The sequence below is a fragment of the Aythya ferina genome (assembly GCF_964211825.1).
Source record: "Aythya ferina genome assembly, chromosome: 4".
Taxonomy (NCBI): Eukaryota; Metazoa; Chordata; class Aves; order Anseriformes; family Anatidae; genus Aythya; species Aythya ferina.
This window is the reverse complement of record NC_140300.1, coordinates 23541825-23566749: the sequence shown is the minus strand read 5'-3', so window position 1 is coordinate 23566749 and position 24925 is coordinate 23541825. Positions and strand designations below refer to the sequence as shown.

Genomic DNA, 24925 nt, shown 5'->3' with positions numbered 1-24925 from the left:
AGGCATGCTTAGAGCAAACGAAGCCATATCATCCTGGGCACAAATAGATTTTCTTCCCTGCATCTCCAGAAAGTGCTGAAGAACACACACAACAGCACTCATCTGGGTGAACTTTTATGAAAGTGCCTAAGCCTTCTGTGCATCAAAGTGAGACCACAGTTTGTAACACCTAATAACCAAACCATGTTTTTCTTAGACATCATATTACACTTTAAAATTGTGGATGCCTCCTGCCCTAATCACTGATCTACGTACCTGCTGCTGAAGGGCAAATGTGGTAGTTTAAATAAATACTCAAAAAGCTAACAAGGCTTTGCGTGAATAAGCAAACTGTATAATGCAGAACAAGCTGGACTCGGTACGGAAAAAAGTTGTTCTTCCCAGGTGCAATAAGCAAGTATGTACCCCTGAATTACTGAATTCCAGCTTAAGAATTAGCAATTTACCAATGCAGGAATGCTGCAACTGAACCATCCTTGCAGAAGGCTCAACTTAATTCTGATAATTAGACAGAAAAAGCTTGGTTGTGTGCCTTCAGTTCTCTGTGTTATTCCTCCCTGCCCCATTAGAAGCATTATAAAAACATAATGGTAAAATTTCAGCCTAAGTCTGTTTAATACAAACACAGGACTTTTTTGGACACACGATTTTTCCAGAATTACTGTTATAATTGTTTACGGCTATATTCTCCTAAGAATCTGCTTTTCTTTTTTTTCTTTTTGAATGTACATACTATTGTCCCCATTTTGTTTCAAGCCTTGCAGAACTCTGGGAGTATTATCTGAATTATCAGTGTATATAGTTTTGGGAAAAAAAAAAAAAAAAAAAAACAACCAAAAATAAACCAAAAAATTTTTTTTTTTTAATTTTTTTAAAAGCAGAAGAATCTCTATAAAAGGACCCAATTGTATCTGAAGGATGAAGTGAAGTGCTGCTTTTTTTCATTCCTCTTTGCTTCTCTCTTTTTTCTATTCTCAAACAAGTTGGATAAGATTTTGAGAATACTGATGTCTCTGACTACAGCAGCAGGTGTTATAATACAGAATTAATATCCATTACTGCAATTTACTTAAACATCACCTTGTTACATATGAGTTATTTATACTAAATGAAGGCCCTAGAGATGGTTCCTCAGCGTAAAAAGTCCTCTCAAGGTTTTAAAGTAGAGGGACAGCTTCTGACTAAACAAGTTTTGTTTTTATTAAAAAGACAAGCTACCTTCTATCCATAATTTTATGTTTGATAAAAGAATGAATTACAAATATGATACTTATGTAATGAATACAGTGACGAAAAGAGCCTGGTAATATGCACAGTAATTGTTACCTCCAGTGAAGTCAGCAGGACCATTTCCATGCGTAAGGGTTTGCTCTTGTAAACTATTATTTTGCAAGAAACGTGCAGCTTATCATCATTAAAAATTAACTTCTCCCTTCAAATTCAAAAGCAGTCCTTCCCGTGGAGTTTTTTTTTTTTTTATATCAGAGTAAATGGACAAGGGTTATATCAGATTAGGCTGTTGCTCAATGCAAACACTGTAGGAGCTCCCTGAGAAATGAATGACAATACCTTGCTACTTTCAGCAATCTGCAACGAGGTATGGCATACTGGTCAAATATTACTGCAGTCAAAGACGCAACTGTTAACAAAGAGCTAGCCTTCAAAGAGGTAACGATAGTTCAAGGGATGCCGATAGTTCAAGGGATGCTGAATTTCACAAGGGTTTCACAAAATAATTGGAATAACCAATTAAAATGAATTGATTAAGCAGAAAACTGGAATATAATTAACATTAGTCAAGGAAGTTATTTTACTGAAATAAAGCACCCTTTAAAACCAGACTTTTCTCTAAAATCAATTAAGCTGAAAAAAAATTTACACAGAACCTGATCTAATACCCTAACAGCTCTGAACAAGGGGTTAGTATGGCACTGCAGCATCATTAACAGGAATAGAGCTGTCAATCTTCAATGAAGTATCACAACAAATTGGAAGTACTTCCAATGATGGCCTTTAGAACCTGGAACTAATTTTATATATATGTGTGTGTGTACTTTATGTTTTCATTGATGGTCTTGAATAAGCAGAAGAGTAACCAACCAAACAAATATGTAGGTCACACAAAACCTATACAGTATTGTACATTGATTTAAAAAAAGGTCAGGCACTGAAAGCAATGTAAGTGAGACAAATAGCCAACATGTTCCACAATGAAAACTAATTTCATGTACGGAGAGAAAAAATGCAAACCACATATAGCAAATGCAGACCTGAATCTTAGTGGGAAACGCAGCAACAAGCGGCTACATAAGCACTTCCAAAACACCCCCATGGCAAAAAGTTCCTTTAGACATGTAGAACATAGAAATAAACAGAGGGGTTTACTTCTGCGTACAGTACTACCCAGATCCAAACTGCGGACAGAGAGCTGTTTTAAGGAGTTTAAGCACCTTCCCAGGAACAGACGTACTGCGTACTAAAGCGATGGCAGGAAAAGGGAGCAAGAGGCGAGGCACCAGGCCGCCGTGGAGGTTCAGTTTCTGAGGGCAGGAGGCGATGCTGCCCCCTGCGTTTCCCGGTCCTTTTCGAGGCCAGCGTTTTTGGAAAGCGCATTTGAGCAAAGGGCAGCATGGAGGCACCCGTAGGTTTTCGTACTCTGCGACAGGCAACGCGGCGAGGCATCCTCCGAGGCTGCTCTGACAGGGAGCCGGGTCCCCGCAGCAGGACGGACAGACACACAGACAGACAGACAGACAGACAGCACCCCCGCTGCCAGATCCCCCCGAGAGCCCAGCGCCTCCCTCCCCAAGCCCCCAGGGCACCGAGTCGCCCCCTCTCCGCCCGGGGCCGGCCTGGCAGGGCGCCGGGCTCCCCTCACCTTGTCCCACAGCAGCCACTGCTCGGCCGCCCGCCTGAGCGCCGCGTCCCCGGCCATGGTGCCGCCCGGCCGCCTCAGCCTCAGCCTCAGCCCCAGCCCCAGCCCCGGCCGCCCCGCTCCTTCCCTCTTCCGCAGCGGGGCCGGGCCGTGCCGAGCCGCCCCACCTCCGCCCCGCCCGAGGCCGGGGTCAGGGCCGCCATGTCGCGGTTCCCTCAGCCCGGCCGCGGGGCGTTCAGGGCGGCGGGGGAGGGCTGAGGGTTTTAGCGGCGCTTTCGTGCGTTGGGTGCAGAAATCGGCAGGGTCCTGCGCCTGTCTGCGAGGGTAGAGCTCCTAGCTAGAGAGCAGCCAGCCTTCCCTCGGGGAAATGCGAGCCGAGAGCTGCCTGCGCCTGCAGGCAAGGAGGGGAGCAGCCCGGGGGCTCTGCTGCCACTATTCCCCCCCCCCCCCCGCGGTGCTCGCTCCCGCACGCTCCAGAAACCGGAGTTTTGCACAAGTCGGGGTGAATCCTGCAGTGAACCGACCCGCAACTGGTCTTTTTATCCTCCTCAGTGTTTAATCTCAGACTTTGGACCACATAAGTTCCGTTTCTCTTCTCATTGCCAGCCAGGCAACCGTAGGAAGTTGTGCATGGAAGTCACAGCACCCAGCTCCGCTGCTGCTAACAGAGACAGTGCCCATCAGCATGGCTCCAACACAGCCCTTACCAAAATACCACCCAAAAATATCCCCGAGAACTCCTACTCCGTGTTGTGAGCCGACTGCTAACTCCATTCCCACTCTAGGACTCAAAATCCCATTCATGAAAAGAGCTTGTTAATTACTGTGAATGCTATTCCCATTAAAGAATACTTTTTGTTTGTGAATACATTTTCTATGAATCACACCGTCAAGTTTGATCTGCTCGTTATCTGCCAAACCATGTATGATTTCTGTGCATTATCATGTATACTATAAATCAGACATTAATGGCAGGTACGACCAATAAAAATAGAAAATAGACCAAATATAGTTAGAATAATGAGTACTACCTTTGTAAATTTTCATGGAAATAATAATTTGTAGTGATATTTGGAAAGCTTTCAAAGTTCGGTAGTATGTTACCAGAATGCATGCAAACGAGAAAAATCCTACACATCATTTGCAAAAATGTTAATGAATACCCGTCTACAGTATAGCTCAATATAAATACCAATTAAGATACCCTTTTGGAAAAAGTCTGAGATGAAAGATCAGTGGAACCCAGCAGAAAGGAAAGCAGACAAAAATCTGTTGCTTCACTGCTTTAGTCTGCTCTCCTCTAGCTCTTTGGTAATGAACCTTTGGCAACAACTCATGTGGCCAGTTTGATTTTTTGGGACAGAATAGCCCCGAGCACATTGAACCCTCTTTCTTGCATAACATGACACCTGGCATCAGCTTTCCAAAGTATTAATGGAGAAAGCAGTCTGATTGCTGAGTTTTAGGGGCAAGGCACTTGCTGTTCAAGAGCTTTTCCCTAGATTTTGTCAACCTCTGTCCGTGTCTGAGCCAGACCGGGTGCCACGTAATTCCAGAGAGAGTTGAAAAGAATGACAGATTTTCCTGCAGCTGGCTCAATTCTGCAGTACAGACCAATGTCATGGAAAATCCCTGGGTTCTCGATAGAGATGCAGTGCATATTGCTGACGGACTGAGGTCCTGGGCAACACAATGGCACTGTGAAGGTGACGTCTAGGAGGAAGAGCAGACACCCTGGAGCCAGGAGGGTGACTTGCTGCCAAGTCCTGAATCTGAACTCACATGAAGGATATAGCTATTCAGATGCTTTCCAGCAGTATTTCATTGGGAACAATTTAAGCATCCCCTCCGTCCCATGCTTAAAAGGATGAGGCAAATGAGGAAGTGGCTGCCCTTGTCAAAATAACACTGAACTTCTGCCATGCTTCTCAAAGGCAGCAGACAATAACTAGAGGAAAAAACAGCATTTGTGTAAGTGAATAATGATACATTAACCAAGACTTTGACTCTGCAAAGCTGTCTGTCAAAGTACTGCAATTGACTCAACTGGAGGAGTGGTGGCAGACATCAACAGATCCTCAGAGTGTCTCCTTTTTCTCCTTATAGCCTCAGTATAAATCAAACTATAAATCAAACATTTTCTTCTAGAAGATGGAGGAAAATGGCCATCAGGATTTATCACATAGCATAGGTTCAGCTGTGTCACTGAAAATCCATTTGAAAGTCCTAGTCTAGTACCTCCTGGGACTGCTCTGAACAAAGTGGACAGAATCACTCAACTTGCCAAGCGCCTCACTCCTAAAAACTTAATTGTCTAATGGGATTAAAAGATGCTGAAAAAGAAATGGTCAACTTCTGATGCATTTTCTCCTGTGATTAACATAATTTTCATGCAATTAATACAATCCAAATAATTTCAAAATGTCAGGCAATCTAACAATTAGATCCTTCTTAGTGACTTTTCCCAGAGAACAAATTTCTGAGAAAGAATTAGAAAACCAACAGTAATTCATGAGAACATGGAGATACTGGATTATCAGAGAAAAGATGTATTTGTTTGACCACAGACTGAAAGTAAGTAAGTAAGTAAATAAATAAATAAAACCAAGTCATAAAGGATGGTGTCTTTTTCCTCTCTTTTCTCCAGCTGTAACCTAAAACAGACGAAGTTAGCAAAATGAAAAAAGAAGAAAAAACAACAAATAAAATGAGTCAATTTGTAGTCCTGATACTCTCTGGGAACTTCAAATACTGAAGCTAACTTTACTTGCATCTTCTTCATGTAATCCCATTACTAAATTCAGCTTTATGCTAGAATTTCATTGGAGGACTTTATAAAGTACTTAAAGCATCCCTCTTCACTGACATATACAGAAGCCAAAAACTCCAGATGAATGTATTTTGTAAGTCAGGCTCTCTATGATTCTACCTGTACAGACTTTCTACATAATGCATGAACTAAACAGCATCTACTTGTTAACTGTGGGGTTTTTGTTTGTTTTTCCTTTAATGACACCACAGCAGTAAACTGCTTTATTTCATTTGTAGGCAGAGAGACAGATTCTGTCATTAAGAAAAATGAGCAAAATGATTGATGTTTTCTGGCACATTTTGAGTATTGTTATGGTTTTCTGTTTGTTTGTTTTGTTTAGGGATTCGGTCCAACATTTAGAGAACCAACAAGTCGTGTCTTGATCAAATAACATATAATTTATTTTCAAAGAATGGCAGTCAGAGAACATGCCTACTCCCTGAAATAACAACAATAACAATAATAATAAACTGGAATGAATCTAAATCTCCAAAATCACTCATGACCTTGTCAGTCTCAACACAGGACAGCTTTGGATCATGTCATACTCTTCAAATCATACTTGACTGAATGACTGCTACTTTTGGTACATTTTTTTTCTCTTTTAGCAAAGTGGTCTGTAGGAATACTCTTTTCTGTTGGTCAAAAGAATAGGAATCAGTCTGCAACCTTCTGGAGAACATTTAGGCATAATAAAATGACATTTCATAGGGAGCCTTCTGATATAGCATACTATTTGGCACATGCTGAGACAACATGAGAAATTACCAGTTAGCTGGGATCAATAAGAATTAAAAAAGTTGTCTATGACTAAAGGTTGCATAGAGAGACCTTGTTAATGTATAAAAGCACCCAAAGGGAGGGTGCAAAGAAAACAGGGCCAGGCTCTTCTCAGTGGTTTCCAGTGCCAGGACAAGAGGCAGTGGGCACAAACTGGAGCACAGGAGGCTCCCTCTGACCATCAGGCAGCACTTCTGTGCTGGGCAGGTGGCAGAGCCCTGGCACAGGCTGCCCAGGGAGTCTCCTGGCTGTGGGGTCTCCTCCTTGGAGATCTCCAGAAGCTGCCTGGACGCGGTGCTGGGCACCCTGCTGGAGCAGGGGCTGGAGCAGGGGCCTCCAGAGGGCCTTGCCAGCCTCAGTTGTTCTGTGGTTCTGTGCTAGGTGAGATGCTGTGTGTTGTGGCAAGGAACCTACATTTTTCATTGCTGACTTCTTCAGAATTATGATATAGCTGTAGAGAAAATTAGTAAAATCTAACAGAAAGAGAATATCACAGTCAGTGATAATTTCTTGTTACATTTAGGAAATTACGACTCTTCTATCTGGTTCTACCATTTTAAATATGATTTTAGTGCATAACCATTCTTTGTTTACTTTAAATTGGGACATAGAGATTTCTATTTGTGGTACATAAAGAAACAAAGAAGACAACTAAGGGTTATAGGATATTACTATTAACAAGTTCAATTTAGCTGTAGCTTCTTAAAGCTTAACCTGCATAAAAGTTTTCCTACTTTGTGCAGTCTTAAAATTTCAAGCTATTTTATTACTTTTCACTTCATTCACCAGCTTGGAGTACCAGTGGGAGGTGGGAGAGAGGAAAGCTTTGATTCTGTACCACAGATTGACTGGCAGACGGTGGCATACATGACACATTTAAAAGAGCACATGTAGTCCTCACAATAGGATGTTGTCTTAAATACAGAACCATTCTCGTAACCCAATGAGAGGGGAGGAGGAAGAAGGGGAAGAGAAGGAAGGATGTAGTGGAAATTGAATTCCTGGCTTGAACTTTAGTATTTGTTCTACATTTCTGTGGTCTACCAGCTAACCCAGGATGTGTCAGGTTATTTTTTATTTCCTCTTGATTTTTTTTTTCCCTCCATTGTTAATTGTAGACTTCTCACAACCAAGGGATCTTTTCTAATTTCCACAGTCGGGCATAAACGCCTGACCTCTGGCAGGCAGGAGATCTTGGACGCCGTGGCAGCTGAATTACCAAAACGTGCTTTTTCTTTCTTGTTCCAGACAGCAGCCAGTTTCCAGGTTCAGGGACAGACTCAGTTACGTTAGTCTGACAGACAGGACAAAGTTAGAGCTAACGCCAGTTCTCTTCAAGTATATTTTGGATTGCTGCCCTTTTCCTAGATGTTACTTCATTTCTAAGCCCCCCAAATTAGTTAATTAGTCAGTTACACTAAAAAAAAAAAAAAAAAAAAAAGGCATGATCTCGAACTTGCCCTTTATACAAATGCTGTGACAAAACTGAAATATTTAATGTTTTGGTATCACAGAGTTAAAGAACACTATGCACAGATTATTTTGGCCCAATTCCTTTGTGAAAGAATTGAGTAGGGTACAATACTTTATTATACACGCTCTTCAGTTCTGCTGTGACTGTCAGTAAAGTTTCTTTCCTTGTTAGGTAGCTTTCTGAGCACCTAAATACATTTACTAAGCCTATAACATATAACTGTTTTTTACAGGAATGGAGCTGAGAGCGATTCCAACAGTTCCCTAGCACTAAGTTATGACAAAGTGTCCTTAAGCAGTATGAGTTACCCAAAATAGAAGCAAAAAATCTAAACTGGTCACAGCCTGAATATACTGGAAAGATACCTGCCTTAACAACAGTATGTTGTGAGGATTATAGGCAACTTTCCCAAAACGTTAAGCTTCTAAAGCTGACTTCAGCCTTCTAAAGAAGCTATTTCTCAAACGTGCTGAACATGCAGCAGGGCCCACTAAGTGCTCAAGCTTGTAAATACATGACTGAGAGGTGGGACAGCAATATCAAAGGGGAAAGGCAGTTGCTTTTTTTTTTTTTTTCTTTTTTAATAAATAGCAGTATGCTTTTGTAATATGTAGTTCACTAGCCAGCAAAACTGAGCTCACATGCAAAGAATTTCTCTGATGTCCCACTGACAGAGGAAATAGTATCTAAAATATGGAAAATTGGTAGCTTCATGTTTGTGATAAAAAGCTTTTCTAAGTAGAAGGTACTGCTAAACGCCCTACCTTGCTTTTGCTAAATAAATAAATCTGAAATTAAGGAAAATATTTAAAAGAGGTAGACTCTTGTTATCTTGCAGATTATTTACTCTTTGTACAGGAGATAAAGCATGTCTTTCCGAACCCATAAAAACATTACAAGAAAGGCTATACTGAGAAGTTTGTATGGCAGGCCTTAAAATGGCCTCAAAGAGCTGGGAGGGTGAAGTACTACAGTCCGCTTTTTAAATAGGTCCATTTTTAAACTTCAATAAATTTTAGTTAAAATGCAGAAGAATAATTTCAAAAATTAACTAGGTTCTTCAAAGCTTTTATTAGTTCAGTGTTCCTGTCATTATACCGTAGAGAAAGGATGCCCTCTTTCGGTGCTAGCAGAAATAATTACTGAGATTGCTGTAATTACTGAGAGAGAACTGCATTCACAGCGTCTTGTCTTGTCAAAGAAAAACATTTCTTTCAGATAGCAATCTATCTGAAAGAAATGCTCCTCTTCCTACAGTTCTGGGGCTGGATTTTCCTCTGCTCATCTCTAGAGTTGGGCAAGAGAAAACAAATGCCAATGAATAAAAAGGAGCCCCACTCTTTCTCACCCTGCTACAGCATTCCTGTTTCCATGATGTTCCATCAACAAGGAATGGAAAGAAATACTGAAAGCATAAAAGCAACTTCATGGATTCAGAAAACTACCAGTTTTTCTGTGTAAAGCTTTGAGGTAAAGTTGAATTCAAGTAAATTTTACTTTCTGATGTCCTATTATTAATATATGGAAAACTTAATTAACTTATCATAGTGATACTCTTCAGCAGAGACTCCGAAGCTTCACCTTAAGACCAGGGTTTTGGTTTCGTTTTCTACCTTCTGTGCCCAAACTGTTGAAAAGAATAAAAGTCACCAGCTCTGAGAACAATTTGCCTCTGTAACCATTCCTGTATAAAGAGATTTTTCTCATGTCATGTGCTTGCTCAGTAAATGCAAATAACTCACTAGGTATTTGGCTTGATGCCTTCACCACTTGAGATACTGTCTGGAGATTGGCTTTCTGATTTGCATAATTATGCTCATTTTTATTTTTGATTTACTTGCCAAATACTCAGACTCAAAGCGCCTTCCTGCTGGCTCACATTCTGTAGGTGATAGGCTAGTCACAGGCGGTTTGTTTTGCATGGAGGATCGCAGTGATACATGATGAATAACTGGGGTAGGAAAAGCCCTACAATGGCCTGGAATTCTACCCCACGTCCTAGAGTGGGAATGCACTGAAAAGGTTTGAACATGTCTGATTTAAACTACAGTTTCTTCCTTATAAAATAAGAACAGTTTCATAATATCACAAAGAGTAATTAACTCTTTGCAAATATACTGTAAGTGATTCATAGTATTTGCTCCCTCCAGCACAATTTTCTTGTACCGGTAAGTGAGACATTTCTGCCTTGTACAGGCATGTGTGACCACCATTCAGAGTCTGAAATTTAATTACGTATATATTTGAAATTGGTATTTCATAGTGTAGTGCTTCATATCATATGGTAACCAAACCTTTAAACAGACAGACTAGGAAAAAAAGGTTTTACAAAACACTTACTCTTATAATTATAGCATATCCCGAGTTGGAACGGACCCACAAGGATCACCAAGTCCAACTCCTGGCTCCACAAGGGCAACCCAGAAACCAGACCTTGTGTCTGAGAGCATTGTCTAAACACTTGGACTCCGACAGGCTCAGTGCTGTGACCACTGCCTTGGGGAGCCTGTCCCAGTGCCTGAATACTCTCAAGGAAAAAAGCACTCTTTACCCCCCAAACAGAAGACTCTTAAGACTCTTCAGCCACACTTCTCAAGAAGCTTGAAATCTGTCTGAAACTTCTTAGGAAAATGCAATGTCGTGCACAACCAGCATTGCAGCAGCCCTGCAGTACAGGTTCTGCAAATGTGACATTATTGATTTTGGTGACCATGTAGACAGGAAACCATTGCCATTCAAACCACTGATGATGAAGAGAGAGAGCAAGGCTTCTGTAAGTGCCAAATGATGAACTGACTATACCGAATGATGAAGTTTTAGAACTACTTTCTGAAACCTCTTCATTCTTATAGCACTCTCCTGTTGTTTTATGGTATATAATGCTGTTGTATTGTCATACAATGTTATTGTAGAGGAAACTGTACAGTTTCCTTTATAGATGTAAATATTTGCTGGAATAAAGTCTTCCTGACAAAAACACTGTTAATGAATTCCCAAGTAATTCAGCATCAATAAATGAGAGTATGTCCCTCTATTTAAAGACTTGCTTTAAAGCAATCATTTGTTTTATAGATTAAGCTTAGTAAATCTGAAGTAAACTGGAAGATTAAATCCCACATACATCAAATACGTATCTACTCCTATCATCACTGCTGGCAAGCACACGATGCAGGCAGCAGCATGTGTTTGGCCACATACCCGATAACTGGTCAGACAGAGGAGCTACTGAGCACGCTATTCTAAATTCTTAGCCGAAATGATTAAATCCAGCATTCAGCTCATGCTTTAAAAACAAAGCAGGCAAATACAGTCATAGACAAAAGTGACTCAGTTCCCCGTGCTATACAATTTGAATCATGCAGTAGCTGCAGCTTTATTAGCATGTCTCAAAGTGTATGGCTCATACATTTTGGGTGCTTCCTTTTCAGACACGTAACCTCTTATTTTCTCACCCTTCCCTATATGGTGTGAGCACATGTGTGAGCATACATTTCAGCAAATTTAAACAGCATTAAAGGCTTTACACACAGCAATCCAAAAGTAACAGGTTTGTGCACTTCAACATCTTTGAAAACTAACTTTGCATTTTTTAAAAAAAGATATGACTCTCTTCAAATTATTTTCTCAGTTTTCTTGTTAAACATTGCAATTTTAGGAATCAGTTTTTTATTGTTTTAATTGTTCAAAAAGGAAAAAAAAATCAGCTTGCATATCTTAACAGGGAAGTTGATTAATATTTGTGGCAAAATTGGGAAACAAAAAACATAAGGAAATAAAATACTTTCCTTCCTGTGCTTCTAGAAGATGGCTGCTGTCTGCCTGAGGGATGCTCACAGGCTCCGTGGTGCTCCCAGGTCCCACCACCCCTGCTGCCAGCTCTGAGCCCCGCTGGCTGCAGGTTTTCCACTGGTTCAGGGAGCTGTGTTAGTGCCTGCTGCGCTCAGCGAGTGCCAAAGCAGGGCAAGAAGTCATGACAAAAGAAGGAGACTTGTATAGTGGAAAACAAACAAACAAACAAACCCTTTTGAAGGACTTCACTATCTAGTAGAAAAATAAACAAAATTAGGTCTGAAATAGAATTTTTTCAAGAGGTGTTTCTATAGTTGGCAAAAAAAAAAAAAAAAAAAGGCAAAAGGATATATGGTGACCTTTCTCTGTAAATACTGTTCTAGATTTTAGATATTACAATGTTAAATTATAAACTATTGATTCAACTATTCGCTTCTTCATTTCCAGTTGTTTTCATGTTGGTAGACTGTGTGGTGAGGCAGCTCAAAAGGGGCAGAAGCAGGTTTCTGGGGGGAAACACAGAGATAGCTGAGGAAACAGCAGGGAGATTTTGGGGGAAGCACTGACCCCAAACGGGTCAGCGGGGGAGTTTGTTTGGGAAACAATGGGGTACATGAAGGGGACAGTGGCAGGATTTGACAGGAGGTACTGAGGTGCCCTTAGAGGGGACAGGGGCTGAAGCAATGAAGTGCCTGCAGAGGGGTGTAGGTGGGAATCAATGAGGAGGTGTGGGGGTGTCAGTAGGAGATGCTGGGGTAAATTAAGGTGGGGGTAAGGGGCTGGTTTTGTCAGGAATTGCTGAGGTACTGTTCTAGGTAAGGCAACAATATATGCTGAAGACAAAACTCAGTCTTTTGTTAACTGACAGTCACCATCCTTCTGAAAATACCTGAAATGTCTTCGTTACTCATTACAAAGAAATTTTAATTGGAGCCTTAGACAAGCTAGTTTCATGTTTCACTTATGATGCTTTTAGCTTAGGATCTTATTCTGATGTGGACCCGATGCCAATGCTGAGGTTAGCAAAGCATTTGTATTTGAAGTGGTGTGAATTTCAATGAGCATTAACTCAACTTACAGAGTGGCAGTGGATAAAAGTCGTGAGTTGCCTTTCTCTGCCCTGACTCAGAAGTTACTCGTTAAAGACTAAATTTTGCCTTGTGTTGCCTTCACTTTGAGGACCTAAAGTTTATCAGCCAAATCCTGATGGAGTGACTTATTTTCAGTGGACGGAAGCTCCTCAGAGAAACAATGAGCCACAGTTTCCATTTCACATCTACTGGAAGGCTTGCGAGCTGTTCAGAAGCCTTTTGGGTTGCTGTGACAGCTTGCAGGTTCCTGTCAGGTCAGCCAGCACTGAGGCACCAATTACAGTGTCAACATCACTGTTAAACAGACGGGGAAATTTTAATTGCCAAAGAAAGGAAGGTGCATTGACCATAGCACAAGCAAGCAAACAGAAAAAAGCCTCTCCATCATTATTTGGGATATTTGCAGCTATAGTCACTTGTACAGACAGATGAAGATAAACATACAGAAGTCAGAAAATAGAAGAAGGGATTGGAAGAGAGAGAACGACTGAATGAAACAAAACCCCATGTGTCAGTAGGGCACTTCACAGATTTACTATAGGTAGATTTTATCTTAATTGCCTACTGGAAGTATTGCTTTGAACACTGAAACAGTCAGCAACATAAGCTTTAACTGCTTGTACAACAAGGGGGAAAAACAAACAAAACCAAGAATGCACAAAGGAGCAAAAGCAAACCCTTCCCCCACCAGAGCAGCACCCTAGGTCGGCCTGAAAACGCCACTACCCACGGCCTGAAAAGGACTGCAAGCAGACCTCGGTGTGACCAGCAAGGATCATGTGCCAACATTTCCTCAGCTGATTAAACCACAAGCTCCTGGCATGGCTCTGTTGGAGTTCTAACCTTTTCAGCTGCTAAAATAAATCTGTGTTCCTATTTTAAGATGCAGAGCTGCTGCTTCTGCAATGCTCAGCTGAACTGATCTTGCTGTCTGGCCTTATCTGTGAGCTGCCTACCTTAGGAAACAGCTGTGGGCTTTGTGGCTATGAACTGCAACAGTCAGATCTCTGCTGCAAGACCCAGAGCTTTGCTGAGCTCTTTCAAAAGCAGCAACCTAAAGCGGTCAGTGTTTTTTGTTTTTTTTGGAGGGACAGACGTGCAGCCAGCATTTCCTCTCCTTTTCTGCAGCAGAACGTCCTGCTTCAAAAAGCGGACTTCACTTGGCCACAGCCAAATTTTGTTCCCCTCCATTTTCGTGGGTTCCCGCAAACGCTGTGACGATGTGACTGCAGTGTCCTGTTTCCATATCAGCTGGAGCGATGATGACCACTGACAGCGTGCTGGTGAATCACCTATTTCTTGGTTTGTTGCTCTGATCATGCCTCTAGGCTTTTCTTAAGCTCCCATTACTACCAGTGGCCCCGCAAGAATCACCAAAATTCATCTGTATAATTTGTCTCCTAATAGCAAAACGTCATTCAAATTCACCTACCAGATTTCAGGTGCTTTTCAACTATAAATGGCTTGAAAGGCAGAGCAAGAAGCTGTGTTGCTTTTAACCACAAGCCTAAACCTATAGCAAATGCAGACTTCACTTGTATCCCTCAGACACTAACTGGTTCTCCAGTTATTTTGGGCTGCTCCAGTGGCCGGGTCCCTCCCACTTGCAAGCCCTCCCATGCCACGTGATAGCAGCCTGGAAGACAGGCAGGAGGAAGAGCTGAGAGGGAAGCAGCATAAAATAACAATGCTAAGTTTACAGACTGTTACTGTCTGATGGTATTTTCTCTCAACAGAACTTACTTCACCATTTGGGTTTGATTTTTATTTCAAAAAAGGGTATTTCATATTTTAAAGGCAAAACAGAATCCTCATCAGAATTCCTTGCAGTGGAGAATTAAGCAAAGGATCTGACCTTATAGAGCAGTGCTGTTTTGGTTTGGTTTACACTCTGCTGTTCGTGTGGTGCACAGTAAAACACCATTAACAAAAATGCCCTTGCTTTTTTCAGTCAAAATATTTTGAGTTGAAGGAATGTGGAAATGTTCAACAGGAGCTTCTTACCTTTACCACAGGACCTCAGTAGCTGAGACAAGATTACATTTTACAAACATCAGGTGGAAACCCTGATTCTGGCTTCTGTTTGCAGTGTGCTATCATCAGAGGCAAATATTTGGAGACACAAGGCCTTTTGTTGACTTAACACTCTTGAGAGATGCTGTGGAATAATTTAAACGTTTACTTTAGGAGGCTGAATAAAGGTCAAATGAATCCTTAGAAAATAGCATCTAGCACCATATTCTACTTACATGTTCCCTGTGAAGCAATTTAAGAATCTGTGATTTTTAGCTAACATAATTCTAGGCAATAGTATCTCTTTCTATATTCTATATTCTATTATTATTTATATCATGGAGAGATGTATCAGTCTAGGCACTAATATCAGTCTAGGCCATGACTTTCCAGAGGAAGGCTGAGCTAAATATTTATTGTTCCTGTAATAATGACCATTAAGGATATAATTGTTGCAGATTAGTGCTTGGTGTACATGGTGATTCATATCAAAAACATCCGTTTAAAGTCTCTCCTCGTCCTAATGTATTAATGTTATTTGCACTCTTTTGAGATTCTGCTTTGCAAGTCTAGGCAAGTCAAGCAATTTTCTCTATATAGTTTGTTCCATCTCCCTGCCCGCCAACATTTTCTTTAGTAAATACTTTGGCAGGAAGAAATTGGTTTGCTTTATGCTAAAACTGGGAGTTCCCCCCCCCCCAAAAAAAGAAAAGAAAAAAAAAAAAAAAGTAAAAAGACTCTACAATAACCATTTGATTTAACATGGATTTAAATAGCTCATAGCTCATAGAAGATATTAGTAGGGAAAAATCAGTTATGAACTATGGAGGAATTTCCTTTTTAATTTTTTTTTTCCTTTCCCAGTTGTCCAGCATCTGCTATATTCTCCTAGAATACAGAAACAATGTAGTCTGACAGTGTGTTAAATCATCAAAATATACAATATTTTGAGATAGGCACACTGGTTTAAGCACAAAAATCTTTAAATAATCATTGAAGAAAGAAAGACAATTACTCTGTATCTTTGTGCTTAGGACACAAGATACTGGATTTCAGTTTTTACCACTACAAAGATTTGGCTAGTTGTATGAAGCAGAGCAGCATTCACGATTGAGAAGAGCTGCCAGCCTCAGCTTCCATAACCCCTTGATTTAAGGCTTTATTTGACAAAGCAGGACCTATGGATTTAAGTCATTTCAGATCCAAAAGGAAATCAAACAACTTGTCCACATTGCAAAGGCAGGCTAACATAGCAGGCTTTTAGGTTAAACATCTCCTCCCTCTGCAAAGGAATGAACCCAGTTGCACCTTTTGTAGTATGTTTTCTATGTCTACATAGTCAAACAAGTGTGACTGAATTTAACAAAAAAATTAGGATCTTCTGAAATCATATATTTCAGCAGATTTAATATCCGTTCCTTTAAAAATAATAATAATAATATTTCTCCCCATCCATAAGAAGCTCACTTGCTAATTCCTGATTTGTTGGGGGCATGTAATGAGCAAAAACTTACCAATTCAACTACGAGATGTTTTTCATATTAATTTAATTATCATACACCTTTTAAAATCCTGTAAGAGATCCTTCCACAAAATGCCACAAATCTTGTGGCAAGGGTAGGCGATATGGCCAGTAAACAAGATGATTAACAAGAACATGCGCTCCACACAAAACACAGAAGATGAGCAGTTCCTTTATCTGCTCCTGTTTGAGAACACATCCTACTTGTTTCCATTAAAAAGAAGCATGCTGCGTGCTAGTAAAAAAAAAAAAAATTGTCCTTTACTAGAATTTGTATTGAAGTTAACAACTATAATATTTAAAAGCATGACACTAAAGATAAGTGAATTGCACAATTGTCTTAATTTAACTAGAGCAGGCCCAGGTTTGTGGCATTCAGTCAAAAGCAACAGAATCTTTACTAGTCTCTCTTCAAAAAAACAGAGTACCACAATCTCTTTTGCTTCCTGAGACTTCTCATTTTTCCCACAGTGACTGTCAGCACTCAGATCTAAGCCAATAATTGTTTTCTGATAATATTTCTTTTCTGTCCCTAGTGAAAATTGTATTTTATTTAAAGCAAACTAACTAGAAGATCAGTCTACAAGTAAACATTTTTGTTTGTTTGTTTGGGGGGGTGGACTTCTCAGATTTACATATTTTACATTTTTTAAACTTTCACCAACACTGATTTTTCATGAGTTGTTAGCCAAAAAGTATTCTTACTCATGCTTCGGATCTCAGATCTATCTTGATATGAAAGGGAGAAAGCTGTCAAAACCTTGAAAAAGTCCTTACAGTCAGGGGACATTATTTCCTGCCCAGCTTTGGGACACCATTCCTTCCATACAGAAGTCTTCCCTAAACTCTCAGCTGTTCATATCCAGGCTCTCAACTGTTCTTCATATCCAGATTTGCGGGTAGTTGATCCAACAAGGTCTTTTCAGTACAATGAAAACTTTGTGCACCAGATATCATATAGGATTTCGGTAGCTGTTTACATTTCAGTCCTTGACAATAACTCTTCTGCCTCTTCCAGATAAAAATATTTCTTAGCTGCAGAACTTGTGCAAGTGTCACGGAGGACTAATTTAATAGCTTGAAACGACATGTGGAGAGAGGTTGAAGGAATTGCTTTTGTTCAGCCCAACAGGGGAGATCAAATCACAGTCCTCTAATTCCTAAAAGTGAGCTATAGAGATGAAAGTACTTTCTTCACAAGGATGGGTGGTGACATAAGTGGCAACAAGCATATATTGCATTGCTAAACTTTCCCTACCCACTTCTCTGAGACTTCCCATTTCAGCTCCAATTACCAGCTAATTAGGTATCCAGTTAAAGACCTCATCTTGCTTTTGACACTCCCAGTGAAGTGTTGGCAAAGCGGCATGAGTTACTGCAAGATCCTGACCTGCTTTGAGAAATACTGCACAGCTGGGCTTGAGAAGGCAAGGTAAGGAACTGAACAAATTTCCAATACTCATAGCATTTTAGGAAGTCCTAAGCATTTTCTGCCAGAAAACGATCCAAAATAATGCCTATTGTATTGCATTCAATAAGCGTCCACACAACCATGTCTGTTGCATATCTTACTGCATTCCAGCCTATATATTTTTCCAATATTGTGTATTCTCTGGCTGTGAATGATTGGTGATCTACCAGGGATTATACATATCAATAGAAACACTGTTGTAAACAACGGAATTCAGATCACATCTGGAATTCAGGTCACATCTCTTCCCTCTCCATACAGTTTTTGATCTGTGTGTGGCTTCTTATCTAAGAGTTTCACATAAAAGGCAGTGGGAATAAACAGGCCTAACAAAATTTGAAGTTTATCTCAATGGATCTATTCTTCATGGAGTTTTCAACAGAGCTCCTTGCATGCGAACTTGATGTGTCCTATTTTTTTTCAGAGCATGCTTCTGAAATGTTGGAAGAAATGAAGGCGATCCTCTCCACACCACTATACTGTAGTTTGGCGATCACTTACTTGCCTCTGGATTTTGACCCAAATAATCAAATCATGCTTAAGGAGTTTAAATATGGTAGCTAATATTTTGGTCAGCCAACATGAGAAGTCTAACCAAATCATGCTAACAGATCACTTGCCAGATTTCCAAACCATGAAAATATTTGAGGAATAATTACCACTGCAGCATGACTTATTTTACTTTAATAGCTCCAGCCTCAGTATTATGTTCAAGGAATATACTACTCCAACTGCATAGCCAGTATGTTCAAAGTAGGGCTTTTCACAAGGAAGCAAGCTTCTAAGTTATTAATTAAACCACACAAGTTTCTTTGCAAGACCTCTCTCTTGCAGACCCACATCCTATTTTCTTCCAGGAAATGAAGGTTGTAATAAGATTCCTTGATTTTCTGAAGAATAATACTTCAGAGTGACTAAGTCCTGAGAGAGCAGTCTCTGATCTGAGGACTGAGAAATCCTCAGAAGTGGAGAGGTAGCATACCTCAAACGTTTCTGACAGACCAGAATCATAAATCTTGAAATGTGAATGCCAAACAGATATATTTGTATCTCCTTACTAGTTTACCTGGCTTTCATTAGTAATACAATCTTCAGAAAGTTATTGATGATGAAATCTCAGAAGCTAAGGTGACTTCAAATTTTACCCAAAGTTCTGAATGTAAAATTCATCTAATTCAAAATAATCCCAACCAGAAGATAATCTGTTTTCATAATAGAGACAAAGAAGATGAGGATAACAAATATCCTTGAACTGGATTAAATTAGTAATTAAATGTGTTTAATTAGAACATCCAAGCTTTTCAGTTTGTTCTTATCTTCTGACTTAGCTCTGGGAACTGGAAAAGATCTGCATATGTTGAAAACATCTGCAGTGTAACACACCCTGCAAGTCTGCCTGTGCAGCAGCTGGGGAGGGACTCGGCTCACAAGTACTTTCTGTCTCCCAGTACACAGCCAGCCACAGTCACTGCAGAACTAAGAAACAGCTCCAGGTTTCCATGAGCATTTCTCGATGCACCCCTCCTGCTTCTCGGAAATGCAGTTACTTTGACAGTTTCACTTAGAGATGCTGCCAAAAGGAATGAATGGATTTCTATGAGTAGAATATGCATATTTCTAAATTTCCTTTTATATATATGTATGTATGTATAAATATAAATAAATATATGCATATTGTATATATATGTTTAGCTTTAGGCACACAGAGGTGTGAATGTGCTATTTGCATGAGGCCATTAATGAAGCCAGCTCTTTCATGCCTTGTGACTTCACATAACATTATTGGACTTAGTTTTCCACCCACCTGTATTATCATTGAATTCCCTGCTGAATATTGTTCAGCTGTTACAAATTAATTCATAATGACTTAACAGCACAGAATGTGAATCAGTGGATTTTAGTTTCATTACTATAGGCCTTTGATTTACTTTTCATTTGCTTAAAACACACATTATGATACAGAACCTTAGAGCATTTCCATGCTGACTTTTACTTACGAGCTATGGTGTAAAAAATACCTTAGCACCTGTGGCAGTGTAAAACCAAGAGGAAAGCCGTCACCTAGGTGGTTGTGGCCCTACCTTGTGCTGCGTCAGGTTCCACATCTGCCACACACCAAACAAGCCACACTACGCTGCATATTTACAACACGGTTCTCCACAAGATGCAAAACCACCAGTCTTCTTTCACGACTCCTTTCAGTTTAGGATGAACTTTGTTGTTTTCCTGTAATCTTTTTGTTGAACTCAGGCATTGCTCTGGTACTTCCTTGAGCTCCTCCCTTTTCCCTGTGTCCCCAGAGGCCGGTCTAACAATAGCCTGAACATCCTTATAGTCCACTGAGGTCCAAAGCTGTTGATTAACTCAGGAGGCACTTGAGCTTCCTAACAGCCATAGCAGAGCCTTTAAAGTTCCCCAAGCATTTGCAGGCACATCTGTTTTGATGTTTAGGACCCAGCTAACACCGAATCATGCCTAAACCCGATCAGAATCCAGATCATCAACATTCCTGTCCTTCAGCTCCCTGAGGAGAGCTCCATCTGCCAGGCTTTCATGGGGAACACCTACCAAGTATCAACAGGATCTGGCATCTCAGGAACATAATGACAACCACAGCCGTTTAAAGAGTTAAAGCTAATTGTACCACTTCCTTCTCTATTCCCTACCCAGATTGCTCTAATGCTATGGGCTGGCATCCTAGAGGGAAGTGCTAGGCTCCAGTTCTTGTTTTTAATTGTTTCCTTTCAATACACATGCAGATATTTGCAAAGAATTGGCTCTGTCCTTGGGACAGTGTCTATAGCCTTGTGGTCTTCTTCTCAGGCAGGTAGCTTAACGATTTGGTTCCAAAATCAAGTATTTTTTTTTATTCTCGCTGGAAACAGATTTTACCCACATCAGTGGGACCCACCACAAACAAAGGGGAGACAGTCCTGACTAAACCAAACGTCTCTTTCCTTGAATGGTGAGAACCACAACCCTGACCTCACGTAGGTACAAATAAAACTGAAACCATATTCCTACCGACAAAGAAAGTCCTGCAACCTAATTGCATTAGAGGAACAGTATCATGAAAGAAAGAGACAGGAAAAGTATGAGAGGGAAAGGGAGATTGCATCTAGAAAATCACTACCTTAAAGGCTTAGCTTGTTTACTGTTATTTTCTCAACCAGACAGGATGAAATATTGTAGAAATGGACAATTTGTTAAGTATAAAGCTTAAAATTTTAGAGCAGAACTGCATTTTATGTATAGTTCTGCTGGCTTTTTTCTTTTTCCATGCGAATCAGTGCCTTTCAGAAATACATTTACTTCCATCAGTAGAAACAGCTGCATATTAAGCAAAATAGAATGTAAAATTAGGTTAGCTTTCAAACAGCTTGCTGAGAATGTCCCTTCCAGCTCTATTTATTTATTTATTTTATTTTATTTTATTTTATTTTATTTTATTTTATTTTATTTTATTTTATTTTATTTTATTTTATTTTATTTTTTGAATAGGGGCTTGATAAGTGTAGCTGCCTTAAGTTAGAGGTATCATTTCCAAGGTAGGTTAATTGTCTGGGTCCAGGTATTTGTTTTAGGTTGGCTTTTGTTTATTTGTTTATTTATAATATATATAAATTCTTATAAGCAAATACCCAAGATGTCCTAGTCCTCATATTTGGACACACGTACTAAGAAATGGTCTCAGTCCTATAGAAATTTGCAATTGCTCTTTTATAAGGGAGGAATTGAGCCTCTGGATACGTAAAAGTTCTGTCAGAAAACTAATAATTAAACTTGAGTTTTATGAATGTTTAATACTTGACACATTAAATTACTTTTTTTTTTTCTTCTTCTTTTTTTTCCCCCCCCATCATCCCTGTTCCTGATGTTAATATCTCTCTTACTGTTCGACATTATTATTTGGCTCACTCTGGTCTGTAAAGTAAAACACTGTCAGGTAAATTACTGCTACCAAAGGCTGCCTCTTTAATATATGTGGGTGTTTTAAACACTGCTGGCATTTGGATGCAGCCTTAAAATGTTTTAAAAGTAATCTTGCTTTGTGTGTATAGGTAATAATAGCGAATACATATGATTTTTATTTATTTATTTATTTATTTGTGGTGGTTGAGCATGAGGAGGTTAGAAAGAGCTCTTAGAAAGCAGACACAAAGAAGCCTGTGTCTTAACTGTGATTCTAGCAATAAATAAAACTGAACAATTAAATGGTGTGGAAACATGTACCGTTTTAATTTCAAAGGGTATTTTATGTGTTCAAGCTTTACTTGCAGTTGTATTAGCTAGTTTTACAATGAAATATTTGTGTATATGTAATCATTTTTATACATGTTATGGAATTATACAGTTGTGAGACTAGCACCTTGATTACCAATTTTCAAGTGTCTTAGTGTCTTGTTAAGTGATATAAAAGAGACTGATGATGTGACATTTCCAGTGTCACAATAAGATATTTTCCTTGTTTTGACGTTCAAGGCAATGTTGCTTAAGATGTGAGAGCAATGGCTTCTCTATCTCCTACTTACTGCTGCAAATGTTTTTTTCTTTCTGTAACTTACATATGAGAGCTGGCTAGCTGTCTGTTCTATTCTGATATTCCTACCAATAAAAATGAAATGCAGAAAAAGTCATCTAATAAAGAAAGTCAACAGTGGAACAATAATGAAAAATGTAAATTCATTAATAGGACAACTTCTCAGTAACATGTAACTTAATTTGTGACTGAAGTAAAAATAATAGGCAAAACACCAAGTAATACTTGCTTCCTAGTTATAAAGGTCAAGTAAAGACATATATTTTTCAAATTTCTAGTAATAGTAGTGAGGTCTTCTAAGGGAAAAGCAGAAATGAATAGTAATACAAATCCTGAGCTCTTCAAAGAGCATACACAGAGTACAGAATAGGATAATTATTTTTTTTTCTCGATTGTGTCAACAATTATCAGTAAGCAATGGCAAAGGCCATTAAACAAGAATATTCCTTGACTGCTTTGCATTAGAAAAATTGGTTGCATGCTTCCTAATTCACTGGTTTATCTGCTAATAGGAACATACTAGTAGGAATAAATTAATATGAGCAAACTAAACATTACTAACTATTAATAGGAACAAAAAAAAGATGTATTTTAGAAATCTTGAGGAAACAGTTGACATAGATTGGGTTAATTAAAACTTCTGGCAAGTTTTGAATCTGTTCAGGAAACTTTATGGCTTACAATGTTTTAATGAGGTTTATTATTCTCTGTAGGAGTCTGTGGGTAGTTTCACAGATCTTCTAGTGGCAAAGTCAAAGAGTTTCCCAAGGGCATTTGTTCCAGTGGATGAAGAAGGCCAGGAAGTTGCTGCCTTAGAAATTGTGCCAACTCACTGCTTGTGGGCTGTGTTGTAAACTGAGATTAGTTCTCCAATCATTTTTTTTTTAAAGTGCAACCAATGCTTCTGGAGTCAGAGAGAGACCCTAAGCCAGGGGCTTCCTCTGGATAGCTTGTTTCACAGAGGCAGATGTGGTTCAGAAATTGTGCTGAACTTTGTGGATAACCTGTCAGCTGGGAAATGGAGTTCCATACTTTCCAAGCAAAAAAAAAGAAGCATCCCTCCTTTTCCTCATCTCTGTCTCCCTTAGGATGCTGAATACAGTTGACAGAGAACCACATCACAAGAAAAAAAAAAGAAAGAGTCGTGATTGAGGAGGCAGAGAAGAAGCTACTCAGGTGAGTAGCAGTACTTTCTGTAGGAAACCTGAGAGGATCAAAGACATGTTTTTGAAAGTTTGATTCTCCCCTCTGTTGAAAAGGACACTTTTGTTCATTCTTTCTTAGTTTTCCTTGCTAATAAATGAATAAATCTCCAACCAATTGTTTAAATAAGGAATCTGAGACTTCAAGTTCTTGGTTATCTACTGGACTCAGAAGAGGCATTTCCACTTATAAGCATGACATTCATTAAATTCTTGAACTCCTTCAGGCTGAATATACAAGTAAACTTTGGCAAAAAGTTCAGCCATACCTACTTATACCTTAAGTACTGTATTCTGCGGTTGTATTTTTTTATTATTATTATTATTAAGCTTTAACTTTTTATTTTCTATGTCATAACTGTGTCTGATGGCTTAGTCTATTTTCAGGACTGCTGTGTTGCCGTTCCTAAGGCTGATGATGGGCAAATAGCAGTCAAACTCAGCTAAAGATAGAAACAAATTCTGAAATACAGTATTCAACCTCGAATTGTCAAAGGAATTGTAAAATCACTTCAATAGATGCTAAAAATGGGTACCTAAACAAGTATCTGAACAATCAATAGAGCTCTGTCACTGGACTCAGAAAATGCTTATTCTTTGAAAAGTATTTTTCTCTTGCTCCCAAAGAAGGAAAAGAGAGCAATTGTAATCCTTGCTTGTCAACATGTTTATCGCGGGTGTTAAATCACCCTGATCTTTTCATAAATGTATCTCTGAAAAAATATTTTTGTGTATAAATAATGGCTACAATTTGTACCATGAATAGAGCTGACAGTCAAGCACACAGTAAAAAGATTAAGACTGGTTATTTCCAGAGTTGCAGTTTCCAGTGCATTTTGTCAATGGTACTGATCTACTACTTTTAAGAACACGATTTTCTGCATATTTTCTTTACCAAAAATGATGAGGGGGAAAAGATGTTAGATGGACTAATTGCTCAAACACGACGGTGTTGATCTAATGTACTGGATCTAGCTGAGAAAACATCTAGTCAATAAAGGTATTTCTGCCCACATTGTTGGTACTAGATAAACAAATCATGCCAGAATGTGTATGGCTTTATAATTATTGCAACATTGTTTCTTAAATTAATGGCATTTTTTGCTTAGGTATTTAAAATGAGTAAGAGCAAGTATAAATAAATAATTTAGATCAGAATAATTTAGAGTAATGTATTTGGAACTAATGGGAAGATGTAATTGCTGCTGCCTTGATGTAAGAGTATGATTTATTTTTTTTTTTTTTGCCATGACAGCAGAAAAGTCCAGTTATAGAGGCTGAAATACAAAGTGGGCCAAGGTCTAAGCATGTGAGCTGGTTTAACAGGATGCAAATCTATGCTGGAGTTAAACTGTG

General features: G+C 39.3%; 1 protein-coding gene across 2 annotated transcripts in view; it reads right to left on the bottom strand.

Moving 5' to 3' along the window:
- Positions 1-24925, bottom strand: part of PGM2 (phosphoglucomutase 2) — a 41385-nt gene that overhangs the window by 14775 nt on the left and 1685 nt on the right. Inside the window, exon 1 of one of the 2 annotated variants that reach the window (XM_084517655.1) lies at positions 2879-3206. The exons of the other annotated variant lie outside the window; for it this stretch is intronic. Within the exon in view, the coding sequence (XP_084373781.1) occupies positions 2879-2935 (57 nt within the window). The 5' untranslated portion in view covers positions 2936-3206. Of the gene's footprint in view, positions 1-2878; positions 3207-24925 lie in introns of those variants that run through there. 2 annotated transcript variants of the gene reach the window in all.